General features: G+C 39.4%; 1 protein-coding gene across 1 annotated transcript; it reads right to left on the bottom strand.

Annotated features, from left to right (window-relative positions):
- Positions 1-397: 397 nt before the first annotated feature.
- Positions 398-17,334, bottom strand: LOC148869756 (translation initiation factor IF3-4, chloroplastic-like). Its single transcript, XM_088970820.1, has 9 exons — positions 16,717-17,334; positions 16,560-16,599; positions 16,417-16,476; positions 6,042-6,094; positions 4,661-4,716; positions 4,527-4,560; positions 1,864-1,936; positions 1,498-1,590; positions 398-710 (listed from the first exon to the last, which is right to left on the bottom strand). The coding sequence occupies exons 1-9, from the start codon at positions 17,001-17,003 to the stop codon at positions 567-569; spliced, it is 840 nt and encodes a 279-aa protein (XP_088826946.1). The 5' UTR covers positions 17,004-17,334; the 3' UTR covers positions 398-566.
- Between the last annotated feature and the right edge of the window lie 4,878 nt (positions 17,335-22,212).

Raw genomic sequence — 22,212 nt, 5'->3', positions numbered from 1 at the left:
AAGATAGAGCTCAGTAACTGGGAAAACTTGACAGGTCTGAAGCCACTCTCAGTCTTTCACGGGCACCAGTGAACAGGTGAAGTTGAAAAAACTGGGTCTCTCTCTCTCTCTCTCTCTCTCATTTAAATAGTGCAAAAGAAGAGGAATTCTGAGTTTCATCAGCTTGTATGTGCCCATGATCTCAATACTGAGGCAAGACGGTCTTATTTTAAGATCCAGATTCTAAATTTAATAGCTTTGATAGTAACTTTTGCTATCAACCTGCAACAACCAACTACATGATTATGTATGTTTTCTCCGTATTTTATATTTCAAAAGTTTGTGCAGAATCCTTCAGAATTAGGTCCACGGATGAAATATTCAGTAGAAAAAGCAGAGGAATATTGCTGCCAGTGTCTATACAGAAAGGCTTCTTCTGTATTATGATAAAATAATATATTGTTGGCAAAGGAAGATGTATTACAACAACATACTATACACATTACTTGACCTCCATCCTCCTCAAAGAATAAAAATGAAGTTTACCTGCTCCCTCTAGAAACTACCCTTTGAAACATTGATTCCAATCAGACACCAGCTGAAACTTCAGTTGCTGCTGACTTTTCCTTTTTCTTTGGCTGTTCCTGAATTTTCTGCATAACTGCTTTATTTGGAACCAAAACAATGAATATGTTTCTCTCACTGAAATTTTTGCTCTCCTCTGTTGCAAGCTGCAAGTTTATTTAGTTGTCATTAAACCCTGAACAAATATAACCCACAGAGTCCTAGATGCATGTATACATATTGATGAATATGTGCAAAGTACAAACTGGGTGTTGTATATGTTTTTTTATCAGTAATTGAACTAGATGGTGTATACATTTTCATATATGTCCAATGTAGATGCCATTTAGTAAACAAGAACCTTGAGCTGGGGCATATTGTCTTTCTTCCATTCGGTAAGCTGTGAAGATGACCTGCATCATTCCCAAATATGACAGGTCCAAATTCAATTTGCACTATAAGCCATTTGGGAATAGACGTGTTCATGGGTCAGGTAGCCCAACAGGCTTGCCCAGCCCAGCCTGGCCCATTTTTTGTCAGCCCACTATAATCCATCCCTGAGCATCTTCCTTGTATTTACACTAAATGAATGTTCACAGGGTTTTCTTTTCTATATTTAGACGCTACTGTAGTTTTGTGGGTTTGGTCTTTATCCCTTTGCTACTATAGTTGTACCACAGTCATGGACAAAAGAAAAATCAATAAGGCAACAGTAGAGGGCTTTGGATGAATAAGACAAGAATTGGAGTAATGAGAGCGGATCTGAAAATACATGTTTTCATGGAGTATAAATGCAGGAATAAAATTGCCATAGCTGATCTTGAAATTTTGGGACAAGAACCTGACAGTGACAATGTATGCATACTTATAAATAAGATCCAACTAACTTGTTACACTATCACAGTGTGTCTCTTAATTTATGAATTATGAGTAAAGCAAGCATATCATCAATACCTCCCCAATGTCATTCTGGAAACGTCTAATAAGTTTAATGGCAATATTCCTGAACTCATTCTCACGGCCCTTCAAGTTTACTATAACCTTAACCTGCAGAAGTTGACTTAGAGATCTCAATTTGGTAATGAGTGGAGAAAACTAAATGATACAAACATCTGAGTCCGGATCTCCTGCCCACGTCTACCCACAACACGCTACCACCCATGAATTGGGAACTTCTCCCCCTGCATAATACTATGCAGAGGATGAGATGTTCTCCATGTGTGGCTGTGATAAACGTGGGCAGAGTTTGTGTGGGCAGGAGATCCGGACTCCAAACATCTACACATGTTGTAGACTCATATGAGAAAAGTTCTGACCAACCTTGTCCCCATCCTTGAGAAACTTCTGAGCAGATTTCAACCGCACAGAATAATCATGTGAATCAATGTTGTACCTGTTTAAGAAATCAAAAGAATTCACTAAAACAAAGAATTTCTTCCAGAATGATAGGAAAACAAATTATAAATGCCTTAGTATGAAAAGAACCTTGAAGTAAAATACACTCTTTTTTATCCCAATTATCATTTCATCTTTGTTCTGGTTGAGGCCTCAAGGTACAATTGCAAGAACCATAATCTCTTATTAGGCAAAGAACCTTGACTCATAAGAGTCATACCAAAACAAAGTTTTGCAGGTAGAAGCATATGACAATGTGTAGATAATGAAGCCAGATCCAACCATCTAAAGACAGTGTCTCTAAATCGCATTTATGCCCCTAATATTGTCAAGTGGAAAAAAAAAAAAAAAACTGTTCCTATTTTATAAAGGCTTCTAACTTAATTGGCTAATCTAATGTTCTGGCGGAGCATTTCTAAACCAAACATTCAAAATTGCCACACCTTCACCCAGTTTTGCCAGGTTTCAGATGGATGATCTAGAATTTGATTCAAATGGTTTATTTTGTGTCAGGTTTTTACTGAGCATTTCCCAACTTGAAGCAGTATGGCTCAACCAGACCATCTGCTCCCCTAAACTCAGAAAACTATATATAGCATTCAAATTTTAGAACTTCTTTTATAGCACTCAAATTCTATTAGAACGTCTCAAAATCTTAGTTGAAACACTAAAATATTTATCTTTTCAGAGTAAGGAAGTTTAAAACATGTCATACTTGGACAAGCTGTGCATCCTTGACACTTAGGATCTACCTTCTGTAGTGAAATGCCTTGGCTACTATGGTCCATCTGAAAAGTTGTTATCCAGCCTATCACCAACACACAGTCTCCTCAGTCCCAATCCTCCCCAGAACCAATGAATAACAAATTGTAAGCCCTTGGAGTAATTCCATTACTTCTTATATAATTTCCTTCTCCAATGGGACTTGAATATCCTTCAACAAATTCCACCAAATTCATTATGCAGCCCCAACTCTGAATTCCAGTTGCCAATAGAGCATCCATGAATTTCAACTTCAGCAACCCTTGAACTGGAGATAGACATCTACTTTTTCATCTGTAAAGTTAGATAAAAATGATGCCACAACCTACTATCTACTAATACTTTTCTTTGCTCCTATTTGGGCTTCCCATTGGGCTTTAAGCAGTAGTTCTCTAAGCAGGATTGAGATCCAATTGTTAGGAGGATGGCGGAAGACTTGAAGATTAGAATAGTTTCTTTCTTAGCCAGTGTTCCCATCTATCATGCTACCAAATCAAGATGCAGTTGTCAATAGCTAAGATATTGGAGAAATAACAGGACTTTCTTTGGAGTGGACGGAGAATAAGCATAAATTTCATATGGTTAAATAAAAATAAGTTTATTACCTGAAACAATTGGAAGGCATGTGCTTCAAAAAGATGGAATTTTAGAATGGAAGGGGAGATAAAGGGTAAATTTCACTTGGTTAAATGGAAATGAGTATGTCACACTAAACGTTTGGAAGGAATGGCTTCTAATAGAAGGCACTGATGAATAAGGCTCTTCATGGCAAGTGGCTATGGAGATTACAAAGGGAGGAGAGGATTGTGGCTTCCAAATATGAGGCATACATTAATCGTTGGGCTTATTCTAGAACAGCCAGTTCATCCTATGAGGTATTGGGACGAGGTTTGTGAAAGGTATCATCAAAATTTATGAAGATTAGACACCATTAGCAGAGTCTAAGTTAAGAGATGGTACTGGGTTAGACTTTCAAAAGCCGCTTAGTATGGCACTGGTATATCCACAGCTCTCCTTTTACAAGGCTATGTAGGATCTCTTCTCAAATAGACAGTTGAATTGTTTATGAATTTTTCCCTGTGCAAGACTGCAAGCTGATTTAATCATCTAGAATCCTACCTTTCCTGGGACTATTTTGAGTAGGAAGACCTTGTAGTATCTTCTTTTCTTTTCTTTTTCATTCATTTTAGGAAGCTTGAAGACATACTTAGTTTTCCTTAGAGAGATGAGAATGTTCTAGATGGGATTTTTGGGAGGTCTTTTCCCTGTCATTAGGAGAGACATTCATATGGCTTGTTTTCCTTGAAGTCCTTAACATTGATCACTTTAATAGAAGGCATGTGCAACTCCAAAATAGATGCATTATGTGAAATTTATCTATCAGTAAATCATATTTTTCTTTCTTGCCCATACACCTCATTTTATAGGGATTCTCTTGCTTCATATGTACCCTGTTTCACCATTCCATTTCAGGGCAATATCCATCATTAAATTATGAGCACTTAAATCCTTTCTAATTACTGCCACCAAAGCCCTTTTGATCTACCCCTAGCTCCTTTAGCCCCTTCAGCTTGTAATAGATCACTTTTCCTAACAGGTGCTGTAGATGGTCTTCTAATGCACGTGACCAAACCATCTCAATCTACTTTCTCTCATTTTCTCACATATTGGAGCTACTCCTAGTTCTTTCGTATGACTTTGTTTCTTACCCTGTCCTTTCTAATTTTACCACTCATCCATCTAGCCATACACATCTGTCAAAGTCATATTTTTAGGAGAGACATGAAAAATCAAATATACAGAATTAGAATCACAGAAAATCATACCCCATTTTGAGTTCCTTCAAATCCATACGGTTGGCTGCACAGTAGGAGCATTTATTTGTTAACTTCCACTTGTAATACATACTGCACCTTGGTCAATGAATTAAAGCATAACAGAAGAGGAAAAAGACATTCACCAGCACTTTTCTTCTGTTGTCCTCTTTTTTTCTTTTGCTGTTCATATCTGTATTTGCTGCAATTGTATGAAAATAATATATAAATACACTTTTATGAATATAAAAATGTTGAGACAGAAATAAAGGGAATACAAGTGTACAAGAAAAGGCCACGCCAGCCTTTAAAGAATGTAACTAACAGCCAACCACTAGAGAAAACTAACTAACAAATTGGACAAGTGGAGAGGCGGGTATAACAGAATTGTAACAGCAGTATATAAATAAGGAAAGGAAGCTAGGAGGGGATTATCGATTTGAGAATACAATCTCTCTCTCTCTCATTCAAGAGGCAGGATCCCTCGAAAGAGTCCCTGAGTTAGGCAGTCCCTAACAAAAAAACAAAAAAAACAGACTGACAGAGAACAAGAAATCAAAAAAACATTCAAATGAAAATCGCAGACAACCTAGGTATAGAATAGTGAAGGGAAGTAGTATATAAATAATTGTGAACATTAACAATCCTCATAAAAACAGCATCCTTAAATGATGTTCCATGATATCAAGATACTACTAGAATTATATTTTAAAAAGAAAGTAACAAATAGCAATTTCTTAATGGGATGATATATTTCACATGTGAATCAGGCCTACAACCACATTAACAAAAACCAAAAATTTATACCTATAATATATGCATGCACATCTACTTTTTTTTCATTAATAACTAAAGAGGAATTTTATTAAAAGAGAAATGAACTTCACAAATAACCAACTGAAAGGTGCGAGGTGCAACTCTCAACAACACAACAACAAAATAAGATTACAAATGATCCCTGGAAACCCCTTGTTTAGATAAAGTATCTTCCAATCCATTAGCTGATCTTCTTTCTCACTGAGCTCTTGAAATCATATTACTGGTGAGCCTTTTTTTTTTTTTTGATAGATAATTACTGGCGAGCCATTTTAACCTTTTTATGTCCTCTGTAAGCCCAGATAACTGCTTCCGGTTCTTCAACCAACCTGTGTCACCAACTTGGAGTCCCCTTCAATGATGAACTTTTCAAGATTCATCATCTTGCTAACTGAACCCCTTGAAGTGCAGCAAGGAGCTCAGGTCTAATTGAGCCCCCATCCCCTGCTGGGCCAATCTATCAAACACCCATCCTTATCTCTAAAGGCATCCCCTATGTCTGAAGGACATGGATTTCCTTTACTACTCTCAATTATCTCAAAGGCTTGATGTATGCATATGTTAGTTTAAGGGGTACCATAATGGCTGTTGTTTCAGAAACATTAGATATAACATCTACAAACAGAAGAAGATATTTTGGAATGCGACTGGAATAATTTCCAATTTCTAGAAAAGAAAACAAATACTAGAGCAGATTAAAATAAGCCATACTTGTAATCCATTATTCTGACAACTGGTGGGTCTGCATCTGGTGATAATATTACCTGCAGAAAAAGATATTTAAATACCATATGAGTTCCTGAATAGAATAAACAATTTTTCAAATGCATATGAAGCTCAATGCAAAAGTTAACAAAGCAAGAGCCAGGTAAGGTTCTAAAAGTAGACAACTTCTGCCATGATGTATTTATTCCTTGATAATAGACTAGACAAATAGAATAGCAAGAGGAAACTAATAAGTCTTTGTTCCTACATCAAATCAAGCATGCCCCTTCTGAGTGATATTAAAAGTACTCTCTACTGTGCTAAAGGCTAGTTCAGATGCATCTAATATTGAATAACATGAATCAAAGAATAGAATCTTGTAAAAGAATGCCATCTCAAGTTTTTTCCCCTCTTCGAACATCTTAAATGATCTAAATATGAGGTTTTCTTTCAAATGGTTATTACATAAAGAAACTTGAGAAACTCTAGTGGCTTATTGTATTAAGATTTAAGACAAGCATTTCCTGCAGCAACTCTCACACACCTTTAGACAAACCAGCCATCAGAAATTCCTCTGAATATCTCATTTTCTTGAATTTTATGTTCAGTGAAAGGTTTAGTGGATTCTCTTGGCGAGAGTCCCTTAAGAGATCTGATTCTTCCTTCTAGAATTTGATGATAACCGGTGCTTTAAAAGACATGCCCAAGATCATAGGGAGGGCTCATTTTATGGGGTTCCCTCTGGCTGGCTTGTTGCTATGTTTTGATTAATTAACATTGAATTCAATGTTTTAGTAGGTAAATTACTATATTGCATGTTGTAGTTATAATTGTTAGTAGGATTTTATTTCTTTCAGAATATTATATATTAAGTTTTCTTTTTATCTCTAGCTGGTATCTCACTTCATTTAAGCACACACATCATACCTTAGGCTCTAGGAAGTAGGAACACCTTGCACTTTAGTTGTGCTTCTTGCTTTTAAAACACTGGGTACAAAACAACAGAATGCCATTTTAGTTGTAAAAAGTAAAACAAAATGTTATAAGAAAATCTACTGCTTGGTTGGTTCAACAATATCCTATGCTGCAATTTCCAGGTTGTTGATATATTGGAACGCAAGTTTAGCAACAAAAGACTTTTTTAGATTTTAACATTGTGTTCTCTATACAGATTAGCAGATTTACAACTCTATGAACAATTTGAAGCCTGTTCACAATGATTTTAATCAGACGGGGACTTTCTGCAGAGATAAAAGGAGGCTTTCCTTTGTTATCGCACAAAAAACCTCCATTTCTGCCAGTGATCTCTGTGAAAGAAGCATTTCTTCTTAGTTTCCACTCAATCTCACCTTAAAGAATCCATTAACATGGGTTCTTATGGTAAAAGTCAACATCTATTATTGACCTAGGGTTTTGAGGGTCGAAAAAGAATTCCCTTGCACTGAAATCTTATCCAGCCTCAATAACCTGGTGAACAGTGAAACATGTAAAACACATCATTTTAGAAGGAAAGATTGGCACCAAAGTCAAGGCAACTCATCTGTTAGATGCTCATTTGTTTCAAGTTTCAAGGATTAGGAGATGCTTTCTTGCACTACCTTGACAGAAGGCAGTCATTAACAGATATTCCCAGCCTTTCTCTACAGCATTCGCTCCCCCCCCCCCCCAAAACCTAGGACAAAAAGGGGGAGATTATGTGGAGATATACCAAAGAAGCCACCCCTTGAAGCATTTGAGAGGAAAAGAATGGTTGAATATTCAGTAGTGGGAGCAATTTGTGATACTCTTATCCACCCCATCACCAGTAGAGTAGCACATTTGGCTAGGACTAGGGAGGAATTCAGAGACATTTTTCCTATATTATGTGATTTCATAATGAGCTCATGTGGTAATATCACCTATGAAACACTGAAAAAGATGGAGCTGGACCCTTCTTCCACAAGGAGCAACAAAACTGAATTTTGATTGCTACTCCTTGTGAAATGAAACTAGAACTATCATATTCAGAGGAAGCATTTAGGAATACAACAGAAGACATAATTATAGTCCTTTCAAGTCTAATAGAACAAGATGGTTCAGTGAAAGCAGAAATAAAAGCAACTCTTCAGTGCCTGAGATTAGTAGAGCATATCAGAATCAGAAAAGTACATATGGAGATGAAGTGTGATTTACATATTGTTACTGAAGTCCACTTGCCAGTTACACTGGATCAGACAACTAGCAGCATTAATTAGGTGGACTTCCACGAGTTCTAAACCATCAGATCCACATTGAACATATGTAAATTGGTTTATTGTCTGAGAGGGTGAGAGGGTGAGAGGGTGAAGCACAGAGAGAGTTGCTGAGAGGGTGAGAGGGTGAGGAACTGAGATGGGAGAATTTGTGGAGGTAGGCCGTTGGAAAAAAGCTTTGAAGATTGAATCTAAGGAGCTCCTATTTGAGGAACTGAGATTAAATGGACAGCTGAGCTTGAAAATCAGGGAAGCAAAGAGAGGGATGGTGCTGTTAGAAGGGGTGGGGGTAATTGAAGGGCTCAAGGAGTTTGTGGAAGGTGCAAGTAACAAAGGCAAGCAAAATAGTTGGAAAGAGCTTCTCTCAGAAACTGGAAGAAGGTTTGTTGTAGAGTGTAAGAGAAACCTTAAAGGTTATTTTATCTCCTTGACAGAATTTTTTGGCAAGGGTAGAAAGCAGATGATCTGCTTTCCAGAAGGAAGGAAGAGTCAGGGCTGGAAGGCAGTTCATGGTGCCTTATGTGAACTGCTGAAACGCCTGAGTGTTAAAAGAGAAGCAATAGTAAAAAGGAAGATAAGCAGTTCTAGTAGTATGGTGAACAATATTAAGCAAGAGACTCTTTTAGTGGTAGCTGGGGCAGATAAATACAGAATGGGAGTAAACATACAGAGAGGTGATTGGGAAAGTAAACTGATAGTTAAAGCTTCAGCTCCCATTCTTGACTGGGGGAAAGTTGCAGATCTGTTAACAGCAAGGTTAAAGTTGAAGAGCACATTTATTTTAACACCTTTTGAGAATGACAAGGCTTTGCTGGATCTGCTTGAGAACAGAGTAGAAGTTGAGGCTTTAAATATCCAAGCTAAACTTGGAAATTTCACAGTATCAAGATGGTGTCCGGGATCAAACTCCAAAGATTTCTTTGTTGAAGATGGAGTGTTGGTGCGTCTTTTAGGTCTTCCCTTTCACTTGTGGAAGCAAGAAACTGCTGAAGCCATTGCTTTGATGTGTGGAGGATCACTAGGAGGTGCCTTTTGGGGAGACCTTTGTTCAGCTTCCATTTTATTGAATGGAGTAAAACCTGAGGAGATTCCTCGGAAGATAGAGGTGCTAATCAAAGGGCATTGCTACTCAGTGTGGCTGGCTTCATCCACTGAATCGATGCTCTGGAAAGAGGCTCGAAGGGAGGGAGATGAGAATGTTGAAGAAGAAGAGCTGCGTGGCAAGAAAGGGTTGGAGGATTCAAACAAGAAAAGCACTTTCACTAAAATGGAAAAGCATTTGCTGGAGAAACAAAAGGGTAGCAGGCAGGGGGTGGGATTTTCGCGTGTGGAAGCAGTGAACAGTCTGGAGGGTGGCAGGTCCTTTGCACAGGTTGTAACCGGCGCCAAGACTAAAGGGGTTGGTCCAAGGAAGAACCGAACATAGACCTGTTAAAACCAAACCGGGGCCGGGGTTGGACGTGCGTGACCTTCTTAAAAGTCACATAAGCTCGCGGGTGTTTAAGAATGGGCCAAAGCAAAAACCCATGTGGGCTGCTAATGGTATTTTTAAAGGCCCAAACAGGTCAGCGGACCTGGCTCAGCTTGTTAAAAAGGCGCGTGAGCCTTTAATGAAACACATGATTGGGGTTTCGACTATGATAGACATCGGTTACGGTCTATCATCGTCCCCAGCCGCGAGCCAAAAGGGGGAATGCGCACAACGCCGGAAACTATAAAAGAAGAGGGCGTTACAGTGGGTCTCCCGACGAAGTTTGAAGGAGCTTAGCCCCGTGCGAGGCTTCTCAGAGAGGCCAAAGCCAAGTTTCACTAGGGGAAGAACTGAAGAGAAGAAAGAGAAGTTTGAAGGATGGGTGCAGTGCGGTGAAGGCGATGATGAATCGGAGAACCTTTCTGTTGATGGCTCTAGCGTGGGCAGTGTAAATGATGAAGGCAGTTGTGCTGGAGGTGATACAGAAGGGTGGAATATTGCAAGATTATTCCAGGGTGAAGACTGCAATCGGTTTATCTCACTCCCAAGACCACAGAGTGCGCAAGGTTTATCAGAAGGGGAAAACCGGGAGAACCGAAAGCAGAGCAGGAATACGCCATCTAGGGGTGACCCAGGGGTAGAGTGGAAAGATCACCAGGACAGAAGTACTTCCCAACCAACTCAGGAAGATAATTGTTTACCAACCTCCGGAACAAGAGAAGGAGGCCGGGAGCAGTCCTATTCTAGCTTGTCCATCAGTCCCAGGTAACCATGTGATTTCGGTTTGTTCTACTAATGTGTCTCTTGTGTCTTTGGTTCCAGATTCCGTTCCTGTACCATGTCCTGGAGCCCATGAATATGCAGCCAAGATAGTAGGCGGGCTCTCTGAGGAGGGGGAGAGGGGAAGGAAGGATTGTGGGAAGGTGCGGGAAGAAAGGTATAGGAGTGGAAAAGTGTGGGAAATCATTGAAAGAGTGTTTAAGGATGTGGAAGGGAAGCTGATTTGGAGGAGGGAAGGGGAGGAGGGAAGAGAGGAGGGGTTAGTAGAGAGGAGGGAAAGGAATGAGGGTAGAGTTGGAGAGGATTACGGGGAGAAAGCAGAGAAGGAGGGATGTAACATTAAGGGGAGGAAGGTTGGAGAGGAAAGAACTGAGGTGGGACTAGAGGAAAGGAAGGAAAGGTAGGTGGGTAGAGATGAAGGGGATTTTGTAGGAAGGGTAGGGGTGGGGGAATCGGGGAGAGAAGACACGATAGCAGAGTTTGTAGGGAAGTTGGGCTGTAGGCTGGAAGATCTGAACGAGTTGAAAGAAAGTTTACAAAAGAGGAAGATGCAGATCATAACAAAGAAGAGGAGGTTGAGTGAAATAGAGAGATTAAAGAGAGATGTAAAAGGAGACAAGAAGCTCGAGGTAAAAGGAGATAGAAGGAAAGGGGGAAAGTGGTGGGTAGGTGGCAAGGGGTTTGTAAAAAGAAGCGGAATGAAGATTCTTAGTTGGAATGTGAGGGGAATTGGGAGTGCGAAGAAGAGAGCAACAATAAAAGAGGTAATAAGACGGTATGACCTAGACATTGTGTTGCTGCAAGAGTCTAAGAGAATGGAGTTTAATGACAAATGGGCAAGGAGTGTATGGAAAGCCAAGGGGATTAGCTGGGTGGTGGCTCCAACGTGGGGTGCTTCCGGGGGGATTGTAACAATGTGGAAGAGGGATGTGGTTGAAGGTCTAGAGGAGTTGATTGGAAAGTACTCAGTTTCTATGAAGTTTAAGCAGCAAGAGGATGATTATATGTGGGTGCTCACAAATGTTTACGGACCGAATGACTACAGAGAGAGAAAGGAGCTGTGGGAGGAACTGGCTGATGTTAGAGGGTTGTGGGATGGGCCTTGGTGCATGGGTGGGAATTTCAATGTGATTAGATTCTCGGAAGAGTCCAACAAGGTTAACCAAAGGGTGACAAAAAGCATGAGGAAGTTTAACAGTTTTGTGGATGCCTTTGAGCTTAAAGAGATTTCCCTAGCACATAAGGCATTTACATGGTCAAATCTCCAATCTAGACCCATTTGCTCTAAGTTGGATAGATTCATGTTCTCTTTGGATTGGGAAGAACATTGGGGAACCTTCGATGCTAGAGCTCTCCCAAGGGTGACATCGGATCACTGGCCCATAGTGTTATGTAAGGAGGAAAGAAGGTGTGGTGGTCCTACCCCCTTTAGATTTGAAAATATGTGGTTACTTCATCCAGGGTTTCCTAACAAAGTGAGGGAGTGGTGGCATAAGTGTAACTTGTCCGTTGGTGGAGTGGGAGGGGATGAGATTCCATAAGAAACTACAATTCTTAAAAGCAAGAATCAAGGAGTGGAATTTGATGGAGTTAAGGAGGACAGAAGAAAGAAAGGGAGACTTGATGAAGAAGATTGAAAGCCTTGATTTTAAAGAGGAAAGGGGGGAATTTGGAGAGGAAGACAATGACCTCAAGAGAGAATTGAGAAGACAATTAGAGGACTGCCTGCACAAGGAGGAAATTAGCTGGAGGCAAAAATCTCGGTGTAAATGGTTGCAAGAGGGAGATAGAAACACTAGGTATTTCTACTCTCTAGCAAATGGCAGGAGAAGGAAGAACTTTATCTCCAAATTGGTAGTAGATGGAGTTGAGTTAGTACAGCAAGAGGAGATTGCCAGGGCCTGTGTGGAGCACTTCAAATCTATTCTAAGGAGGCCTATGAGTAGAAGGGTGTGGGTAGAAGGTTTGGATTGGCCAGATGTAGGGGTGGAGAACAAGAGAATGATGGAAAGAAGCTTTAATATAGAAGAGATCAAGGAGGTTGTGTTTTCTATGGATAGAATAAAAGCTCCAGAGCCAAATGGGTTTACAATGGCTTTTTATCAAGATTGTTGGGATATCTTGAAAGATGATCTCTTGCGGGTGTTTGAGGAGTTTTTTAGGAGAGGAATTGTCAATCCGGGTGTGAACTCTACATTTATAGCCTTAATTCCAAAAAACAAAGATGCATCCCACCTGAAGGATTTTAGGCCAATAAGCTTGGTTAATAGCTTGTATAAGATCATTGCAAAAGTGTTGTCTTTGAGGCTGAAGAAGGAACTGCCAGATATCATTGCACACTATCAAGGAGCTTTTGTGAGTGGAAGACAAATTACAGACCAGATTTTAATTGCTAATGAGAGTGTGAAGAACTTTAAGGGGGATAAGAAGAAGGGAGTGTTCTGTAAGTTGGACTTGGAAAAGGCTTATGACTTGGTGGACTAGGAGTTCTTGAGGAAAGTTTTAACTAAATTCGGGTTTGGGGCTAGGTGGTGTAAGTGGATCATGGACTGTGTCCGGAATTGTCATTATTCAGTGCTAGTGAATGGGACAGTGGTAGATTTCTTTCCAACTAGTAGGGGTATAAGACAAGGAGACCCCCTTTCTCCTTTCTTGTTCATTTTAATTGCAGAGGTTTTGGGGATACTGATTCACAGAGCAGATTCTAGGGGGCTCATTAGAGGCTGGAGGGTTGGGAGGGTGGAAACCCCCCTCACTCACTTACAGTTTGCTGATGACACGATTTTGTTTTGTGAAGGTGGTAATGTGAGGTTTATCAGGAACTTAAAGTCGGTGATACAACTATTTGAGCAAATGTCCAATTTGAAGGTTAACCTTGGGAAAAGCTGTGTAGTGGGGGTGAATTTGGAGGAGGGAGAGACCAGGGAGAGTGCTGAAGTGCTGGGGTGTGAAGTTTCGGGGTGGCCTCTGAACTACTTAGGATTACCATTAGGTGATAATCCCAAGAGAGAGAGTTTATGGAACCCGGTGATGGAAAGGTTTGAAAAAAGATTGGTATCCTGGAAAAAGAACTACCTCTCTCTTGGTGGGAGAATAACACTAATTAAGGCCACGCTTGCTAATTTACCCATCTTTTTCATGTCAGTGTTTAAAATCCCAATGAAGATTGCTAACAGATTAGAGAAGATAATGAAAGATTTCCTGTGGGAGCTGGGAGAAGAGAAGAGGGATCATAGAGTTAGCTGGGAGATAGTGTGTAGGAGTAAGTCGTGTGGTGGTTTGAGGCTTGGGAGTATTAGGAGAAGGAATATGACTCTGCTGGGGAAGTGGTTGTGGAGGTTTCCTATGGAGAAGGAGAAGCTATGGGCTAGAATAGTGGCAAGTATTCATGGGTTGGAGCACAATGGATGGGATGCTGGAATCAAAGCTAGGATCACAAGCAATTCTCCTTGGAAAGCCATTCATGACCTGCTACCAGTTCTCATTCCTAATATCAGGTATGATTTGAATTCCGATAACTCCATAAAACTTTGGGAACAAACCTGAATGGGGAGCGCCCCTCTAAAGGATCAGTTTCCGTCTTTGTATGCTCTTTCTGATTTGAAAAATGAGCAGATCTCGTCTTTCACCACCCCGTCCTCTTCCACTTCTGGGATTGGGTGGAACTTGGGTCTAAGAAGGGATTTGAGGGACTCAGACTTCGACTGTATTTCGAGCCTTCTTGCACTTCTTGATAACGTTGTCTTAGACCCCACTAGGGCGGGTTCTAGAATTTGGACACCTACCCCCAATGGCATTTTCTCTTGTGCTTCGTTCTTCAAAATCTTAAGTCAGTCCACCAGTCCTACCTTGTCCCCTTTCCCTGTTGGTGAGGTTTGGTGCAGAGCTATACCTCTTAGGGTTGGTAGATTTTGTTGGGAAGCCTATCTAGAAAGAATCAACCCTGGTGATCTACTCCAAAAGAAGAGACCCAATACTTGCTTGTCACTTCAGTGGTGTGTTCTGTGTAAAGCAAATGGGGAGACTGGTTTTCACCTAATGGTGTCTTGCCACTTCGCGAGGTCATTGTGGGATTGGACTTTCTCCTTATTAGGATGCAGCTGGAATCCCCTATCAGACATGCAGGGCATTTTCTCACCTTCCTTTTTCAGGTGGCGATTAAAAAGGGGAAGGACAATGTGGAGAGGACTAAGGGCTGCAGTATGTTGGAAGTGGGGTGAAATTGAAAATTGCACGCAAACCAAGTCAGTAATGAGTGTGGCTTGGACCCCCCCACCTAGTGGATTCTTGAAATTAAACTTTGATGGATGCAGTAGGGGAAACCCGGGACAATCAGGGATCAGGGGTGTTTTTAGAGATGAAAATGGGGTCATCTCTGCTATGTTCTCAGGCCCAATTGGAGTAGGTGACTCCCTTAGAGCTGAGATATGAACAGTTATGGAAGGAGTCCGGAAAGCTAAGGAATTGAACATCAAGAAACTTATAATTGAAGGGGATCCAGAGGTGGTGATAGGGTGGCTGACTAAAGACCAAAATGATTTATGGAAGTATAATAATGAGAAGAGGAATTTCAAATGGCTGGTGCGGGAGATGAAAGTTAAGACATGTTGGATTAAAAGATCAGCTAATTCCCTAGCTGACGATTTAGCAAAACAAGGGGCAGAAAGGGATTCTTTGTTTTGGGCTAAGCTGTAACGTTAGTGTCTTTGTATCTTTGTATTTTCTTTTTTCATTTCTTGAAGTTCATTGTGACTCTTGGAAGATAAGTGTGTTTGTCTTCCACTTGTAAATTTTCTACTGATGAATTAATGAAAGTGTTATTGATCAAAAAAAATATGTAAATTTTGTCAAAATCTGAATTTAATAACTTATACCTTATAAAGATCCAATTTGGATTAACTCTCCCTAAAGAGATTAAGAAGTTATATTTGAAGACATGTATGAGACAAAGTTCTGCCTATGCTTATAAAGTATAGCTTACTACAGAATCTCCAACTCTCTTAACGGATCTAACCATTCTAGAATAACAAAAGTACAAAACCCCCTACTATCTACTACCTATAAACAAATAAGAGGAACGTTATCAGAGAATAAACCCAATTTCAATAGTGAGAATTTTTTCCAATGAAGATCATGTAGGAGGATTAGAGTAGGAAGGTTATGTAAGGTTTTGACATATCTTCTCAACTTTCAGCCTAATTTTGCAATCTTGGACTGATTGACTGGTAAAATAAGCTTTCTAAAGAGACATATTTGTGCACTTGTTGCTACTTGAAAAGGTGACCACAAGTTAAAATAACAAGTTTGTTAACCTACTTCCTCAAGAATGAGAACCAAAGGTTCCAAATTTAACTTGACAAGATTGAACCATTACAGCAGCCTACATTAGAACAAACAAGAAGTAAATAAAAGAAATTACTCTGAGAATTGAACATTTTGCCTTGCATTGCTAATTACAGGTTACTAGACCAAAGAGCCTTGTTCCTAATTGGGAATCGGAATAAAACATTGAAATCCATATTTAGGTATAAATTCTGGCCTGTATTTTATGCTAATGCGTTTTAATGTGCTGGAGATTTAACCAGGTAAAACCTATATAGAGTAGATTGTCACAACCAGATTCGTGTTGCCCCACCCAAGTAGTTGGAGTAAGATTTTGTTTAAGTTAACTTGAGTAGAGTTGGATAGAAAAAAGCCTACCACATTTTCCCTCCAGAGGTAGCATACACTATCAAGAGAAAATAAAACAATATGGATAATTTAAATATATAGATGAAGAATTGATAACAAGACAGTCATTTTATACAAGTTTCAAAGAACATATCAGTAAAATCGGAAAAAAAAAAAAAAAAAAAAAAAAAAAACGAGTAAAAGTTGACTTAAGAAGGGAATCCCATACTAGGTCAAGTTCAGCATCCTCCGCCATTTGAATGGCTTCGCTTTTAGATACCACCCCAACCTGGGGAAAAAGGAATCAATTCAATTCGATTTATGAAAGACTTAACAATGTTGAATCCAAACCGTGAAAGTTATGAAACGGACCATATTCTGCTGCTCATCTATAAGTCTTACAGAATCTGACCTGTTCCAAAGCATTACAACAACAACAACAACAGAAACTTAGTCTGAGTGGCGACCCTCACTGAATTCAACTGGAATTTTGAATATAGAACAGATTAAACAGCAAGCAACACAGTACCTGATACTGGACATATCGAGTGCAGAATCGGCTTCAAACTCGGCCTTCCGGGTGTCTCTCGACCGCCTTATATTTCCGGGACTCGGCCGGTATCCGCCAAACCGGGCGGTTATTGAAACCTGAGGAGCGAAGGAATGGGAGGCGCTGCAATCGATTCTGGCGGAATTAGGGTTACATAAGCGAATTCCTAATAGCTTGGATTCAAGCGGGGAAAGACAGAGCGTAGAAGGAGGTGTTCTTTGAGATAGGAAAGGTTTGAAAGGGAAACTACTGGTAAGCCCAGCCATGGAGGGTGCGCAGGTTAAGAACCCTACACTCCTTCCGTGTATTGTGTTGCTACTGAACAGTTGATGTTGTTCAGAAGAAATTTAGGAAATGCGACCAGGGCGGAGGGCGCATAATAGAGGAGAGCGTGGCGCTGCTTTTGGATTGGATGAGTTCTTTGAGTGCAACGGTGAAAAGAGTCGAAGTAGGAGTTCGAGAGTGTTTATCAGGGCCGAGTGGGAGATGAGATGACTACTACACCTTATCCACACACGTTGAGGTGAGCCCGTGCTAAGCTCGACCCTTTGGATCGAGTTTAGGTTGAGGACCTTGAGGTAAGCCCGTGACGAGCTCGACCCTTTGTGGCTGACGTGCTGCACGCGCAGCGGCTTCTGGCTTTCCGAGGTGGGCCCTATAATGATAGCTTTTAAGCTATTGCTTTGTTTGATGAAAAATCCGGACTCCGGAGAGCACAAATCAGCTGTCCGTCATTTTTTTTTTTGGTTATCCCCTTCTGACAGCCACTTAATCACCTTATCCCATCCGCTTACAAAACTCACCAAACTGGTGCAAACCGATCCGATATAGCTAGTTTTTTAAGTTTTTGGGTTGGCTTCGATTCATCCATATGTATAAACTGAATGGTAAATTCGGTTTTCGGTTAAACCAAAAATAAACCGATTTGAACCAGTTATATCTTGATCTTATTATATTTAGTTTTTAATGTCTCTATGTGATGAGGGCAGATTTGGCCCTCCACTGACATCATGACACATCGCATTTCAGAACAGTTGGATGACACCCTAACATTACCTAGGCAATGATTTTCCTTAGCCAAAATGATGGAATCCAAGTTGGTGATCTTCCTTCGTCACCGACTTGGCGACCTACCTCCACCGTTGACTTGACGACCTGCCTCCGCCACCGACCTAACAACTTGCCTCCACCACTGACTTGGTGACCTGCCTCTGTCGTCAACTTGGCGACCTACCTCCGCCACCAACCTGGCAACCTACTTCCGCCGACCTAGTGGAAATCTAGCTCGTGACCTCATCCACAACTCAAGGCGGCTAGCAACACCTTGTCCATGGCCAACCTGTGGTACCTCGTCAGTACCAACCGAAGTGAACTTGACGTCAAGAGCGACCCCCCTCGAAGGCTTGTCGACTTAATTGAGGTCCAGGTGACGACCTGTGAAACGTGTTCACCAACCAATTATGCACGCATCCCGTCACTCTCAGGCCTCTCGGAAGTTAGTTCCCACACCGAATATTCCGGAGGAAACCAAATAAGGCACAAAGATTGGTCTATGTGCACGTCTACCTCCGAGGACCTCAAATCAGTTAGGCACATCTTCCTGGAGATCTCGGATGCGGTGCATGAAGCCCACGCCAAATAATGCCTATATAAGGGCCTAACCTCCAACCTCAAAAGGTACATGCGCAATTTAGCTCTCGCACCTCTCTCACATTTAGTTCTCTTAAAAATCTCTTATTCGCTGACTTAAGCATTGGAGTGCCCACCCCAAGTAAAGAAACCATGGCACTCTAACATTGTTTCTTTGCAGACCGCCCCAGTAAATTATACAGCTCATCATTGTTCAGCTTGGCATCCAAGCCACCAGCTAGGAACTATTCAACCAGGTGTCTAAGCCACTGGCCAGGAACTGTTCAACTAGGCATCCAAGCCACCAGCTAGGAACTGTTCAGCCAGGCATCTAAGCCACCTTCCAGGTAGGAACTGTTCAGCCAAGCATCCGAGCCACCCTCCAAGTAGGAACTATTCAACCAAGCATCCAAGCCACCCTCCAGGTAGGAACTATTCAGCCAAGCATCCAAGCCACCTTCTAAGTAGGACCCACTTAGCTAGGTATCCGAGCCACCTTCAACTATGAACCATTCAGCTAGGCATCCGAGTCACCTGCCAACTGGGGAGCTACTGAAATTCACATCATCACTATGTATTCAACCTTTTATATTTGGGAAATTTTCTAACTAATATCATATACTTTGGGTCTAGTGCTATTTTGATCCCCCAAACTTTAAAATGTGATCAATTTAGTACCCAAACTTTTAAGACGTGCCAATTTAGTACCTATCATTAACCAACCATTAATGAGTTGTTAAATGACATTTGAAAAGACACAAATACCCTTCAAGTGTCATATAATTTTCTTTATCAGTCATCCAAACGTTGGCAATAAACGAACAGTCCTAAATCATTGTCTCTTCTATTTAAGAAAGTTGGAGTAACCAAAATACTCATTGAGACATGACCCCAACTTTCTTGAATAGAAAAGGCAAAGATTTGGGATTGTTGGTGGCGTTATCCCCAACTAACACGAAAACGGATCCTATGACAGCGGGGATCCAGGAACTACTCCACCAAACCTGCGAGGACTCCAGTATATAAAGACCTCACCCCCCAGGGGTGAAGGTATGCATAATCTCTGATCTCTATCTCTCTCACAATCTAATATCATCTTCAAGCTCGCAACTAAGTGCTAACTTAAGCATTAGAGTAACGCCGTCGGGTAAGCCACCCTGGGTTCTCTGATTCATCTCTTGCGGGTTCATCGAGCCCGTCGTTGCTGGTAGCCAGATCATCTCCTGTAAGGAGCAACCGGATTGTGTTACATCAAGTTTATTTTTTAGACTCTAAACCGCACCACAGTAATACATATAGGTTTACATGTAGAATTAGCTACCACGAATGGAGAAAATCGAGAAATCAACCAAATCTATAAGTCTATATTTAATTTGGTTTTTAGGTTATCTCAGTTAGTTTCGGGTGACAGGAATATAAACACAAGGATGTCGGTTTAATTGGATAAATTATATACAACCAAACTAACCAAGTTTAGTTGTTTTTCATTTCTTTTAAGAATGTCTATTTTCTAACTTGACGTGTGGAATAAGGCTGCAATTGAACTAAGGAGAGCCAAACTTTTACATGTATTGGCTCAGTTTGACTAATATAGTCATATGATCAAATTTGAGTTCGAATTCAAGTTCTATTCGAACTCTATTTTTCTGTTCAAGTTTGATTCGATTAAGTGTTCAATAGGTTCAAGTTCGGCCCGAAAGTTTGAAAACTAAACGATCTTGAAAATTGAAGCTCACAAGTTCGGTTTTGAGTATGGTATATCTTTTTTTGTTCATTTATAAAAAAAAATGTAAATAGAGTAAATTGAATATGGTGAAAAGTAATAGTTCAATTTACAACTTAAACCTCACAATTGAATAGGGGCTAAATTCAAAAATGAGTATTTTAGTCAAAATAAAATTCCACAATCTTATTCATATTTTTAATAGTAGTGTAAATATATAATTATAGATGTGTTACTATAGTTTTTTTGTATTTTTGTGTGTTGTAAGTGTAAAATGTCATGATTAGTTTTAATAGTAGTGTAAATATATAATTATAGATGTGTTTAATTTTTACTATAGTTTTTTTTGTATTTTTGTGTGTAAAACTAATCATGACATTTTACACTTACTTTTTGTTTAATATGATAAATATATGATATTATACATGTGTTTGAAAAATTGTTTTTGAAAAAATAATGTAATTTTTATTTTCTTATTTTATTAATTTTTATTATTTATTTACGACATTAAAGTTTAATACATTTAACCCAAAAGTTGAACTATTTATTATTAATTTTTGTGTTTTATTTTTGGTCGGTTCTAAATTATGTATTTCATTTTCATTACCAATAAAAAAAATTTGATTACATAAATGTGCCTAATTTTTCTACATTATTTGTGTTTTTCTATATTTATTTCTATTTTAAAATTTTTATTGCCTAACTATGACTTCGTAGATTGATCAATTTGATTCGGATGGTTGAATTTCTTAACCACAACTTAGATAAAGAATGGTTTTGTTTTTTAATAAACTTTAATATATATGAATTTATACAGTTAAAAATATTGGCATAGATCTAATTAGTAGCATTTATTAGTAAAAAATAACTTAAAAATATAGGATTTAATAAGAGAAAAATGGGATTTAATACCTTAAGTATAAGACTTAATTAGAGGAGATTAAATGATGTAAAAAGTAATAATTTAAGTTATATTTTCAACCCTTATAATTAGAGATGGATTAAATACACAAATATGGGCATTTTAATAGCCATTAAAGTTATAATAAAGTGACTTTTATACCTTTAATCAAAAAAGAAATAGAAGGTAATTCTAATCCAAAAAAACTTTCACACTACATTCACACTTTATATAGCATAGATTAATAAATGTGCACGTGCTTTGCATGTGACAATCTTTTATTATGATGATAATACTAAAGAATATGTTTTCAAAATCTTCTACAATTTAATTTTTATTTATCACACTTATCTTTGTTTAATATAATAAAAATATTCAATAATAGAGATATACGTAAATGTCTTGCGCAATTTGCATTAAAGATCTAAGTACAGTGATCGTTTGGCATTGTTGGAAGGCACATTGCAAGAAGGTTATGGAGAATGTTGAATTCAATCCAACAGCTATTATTTCCGCTGCCAATAACTCTCACATTAATGAACTTATTTCACTAAAGATTGTAGAATTCAGGCCCCCAAAAGTCAGCCTTTACTAGGCAGACATTGAGTACAAACTGCGTGCCTCCTCATTGCCCCTTCATCAAAATCAACGCGGACGGTGCATCTAACCCTAATAGCTCTGGGCTGGGTGTCGTCATGAGAGACTACTTGGGGAGGTTTGTATATACTAGATCTTAAAAACGGAGCTAAGCTCTCCAAAACACATTGAAGCTCAAGCCCTTCGAGCTGGTCTCCAATTGGTTAAGGAGCTAAAAGCTCGTCCACATTTGCTTAGGAAGAGACGCCCAGAAGGTTATCTCTTTCTTTTCCCTGCCCTTAGGATGCCCTTTCCAGCTTATTACAATGTTCGTTCTGATATAAACTAAATAGAGTATGAGAATAGACCATTTCAATTCCAAAAGGATGGGAATAGATTATTAGAATATGAATGAAAAAAAGAGGAGTCAACGTTGGGTATTGATTTCCACAAAAGCTATTGTATTTTATATTTGAATTTTAAATTGCATAGAGCCATAGAGACCTTTGGTCTTAATTGGAAGGGTTCTCATCATTCAACATTTACATCTTTATATAATTCTTAAAAAGCAGGGGAAGTGTTGGCAAATTCTCAAAAACATTGGGAAATTTACCGAAAAAAAAATGTGTTCTTTCCTTTCCTCTTC

This window comes from Nelumbo lutea, chromosome 2, assembly GCF_056320005.1.
Source record: "Nelumbo lutea isolate HS-2025 chromosome 2, American lotus-T2T, whole genome shotgun sequence".
NCBI lineage: Eukaryota > Viridiplantae > Streptophyta > Magnoliopsida > Proteales > Nelumbonaceae > Nelumbo > Nelumbo lutea.
This window is presented reverse-complemented; position numbering and strand designations above follow the sequence as displayed.

What these genes read in the sequence shown, in the direction of transcription:
- LOC148869756 (XM_088970820.1), bottom strand. Translation starts at nt 17,003, where the DNA reads ATGGCTGGGCTTACCAGTAGTTTCCCTTTCAAACCTTTCCTATCTCAA. An exon ending in GTCAGAATAATGGATTACAA is followed by an intron (nt 4,717 to 6,041) that starts GTATGGCTTATT and finishes ATACAATTGCAG; the next exon opens with CAAATACAGATATGAACAGC. An exon ending in TTGAAGGAACTCAAAATGGG is followed by an intron (nt 1,937 to 4,526) that starts GTATGATTTTCT and finishes TTTCTTAAACAG; the next exon opens with GTACAACATTGATTCACATG.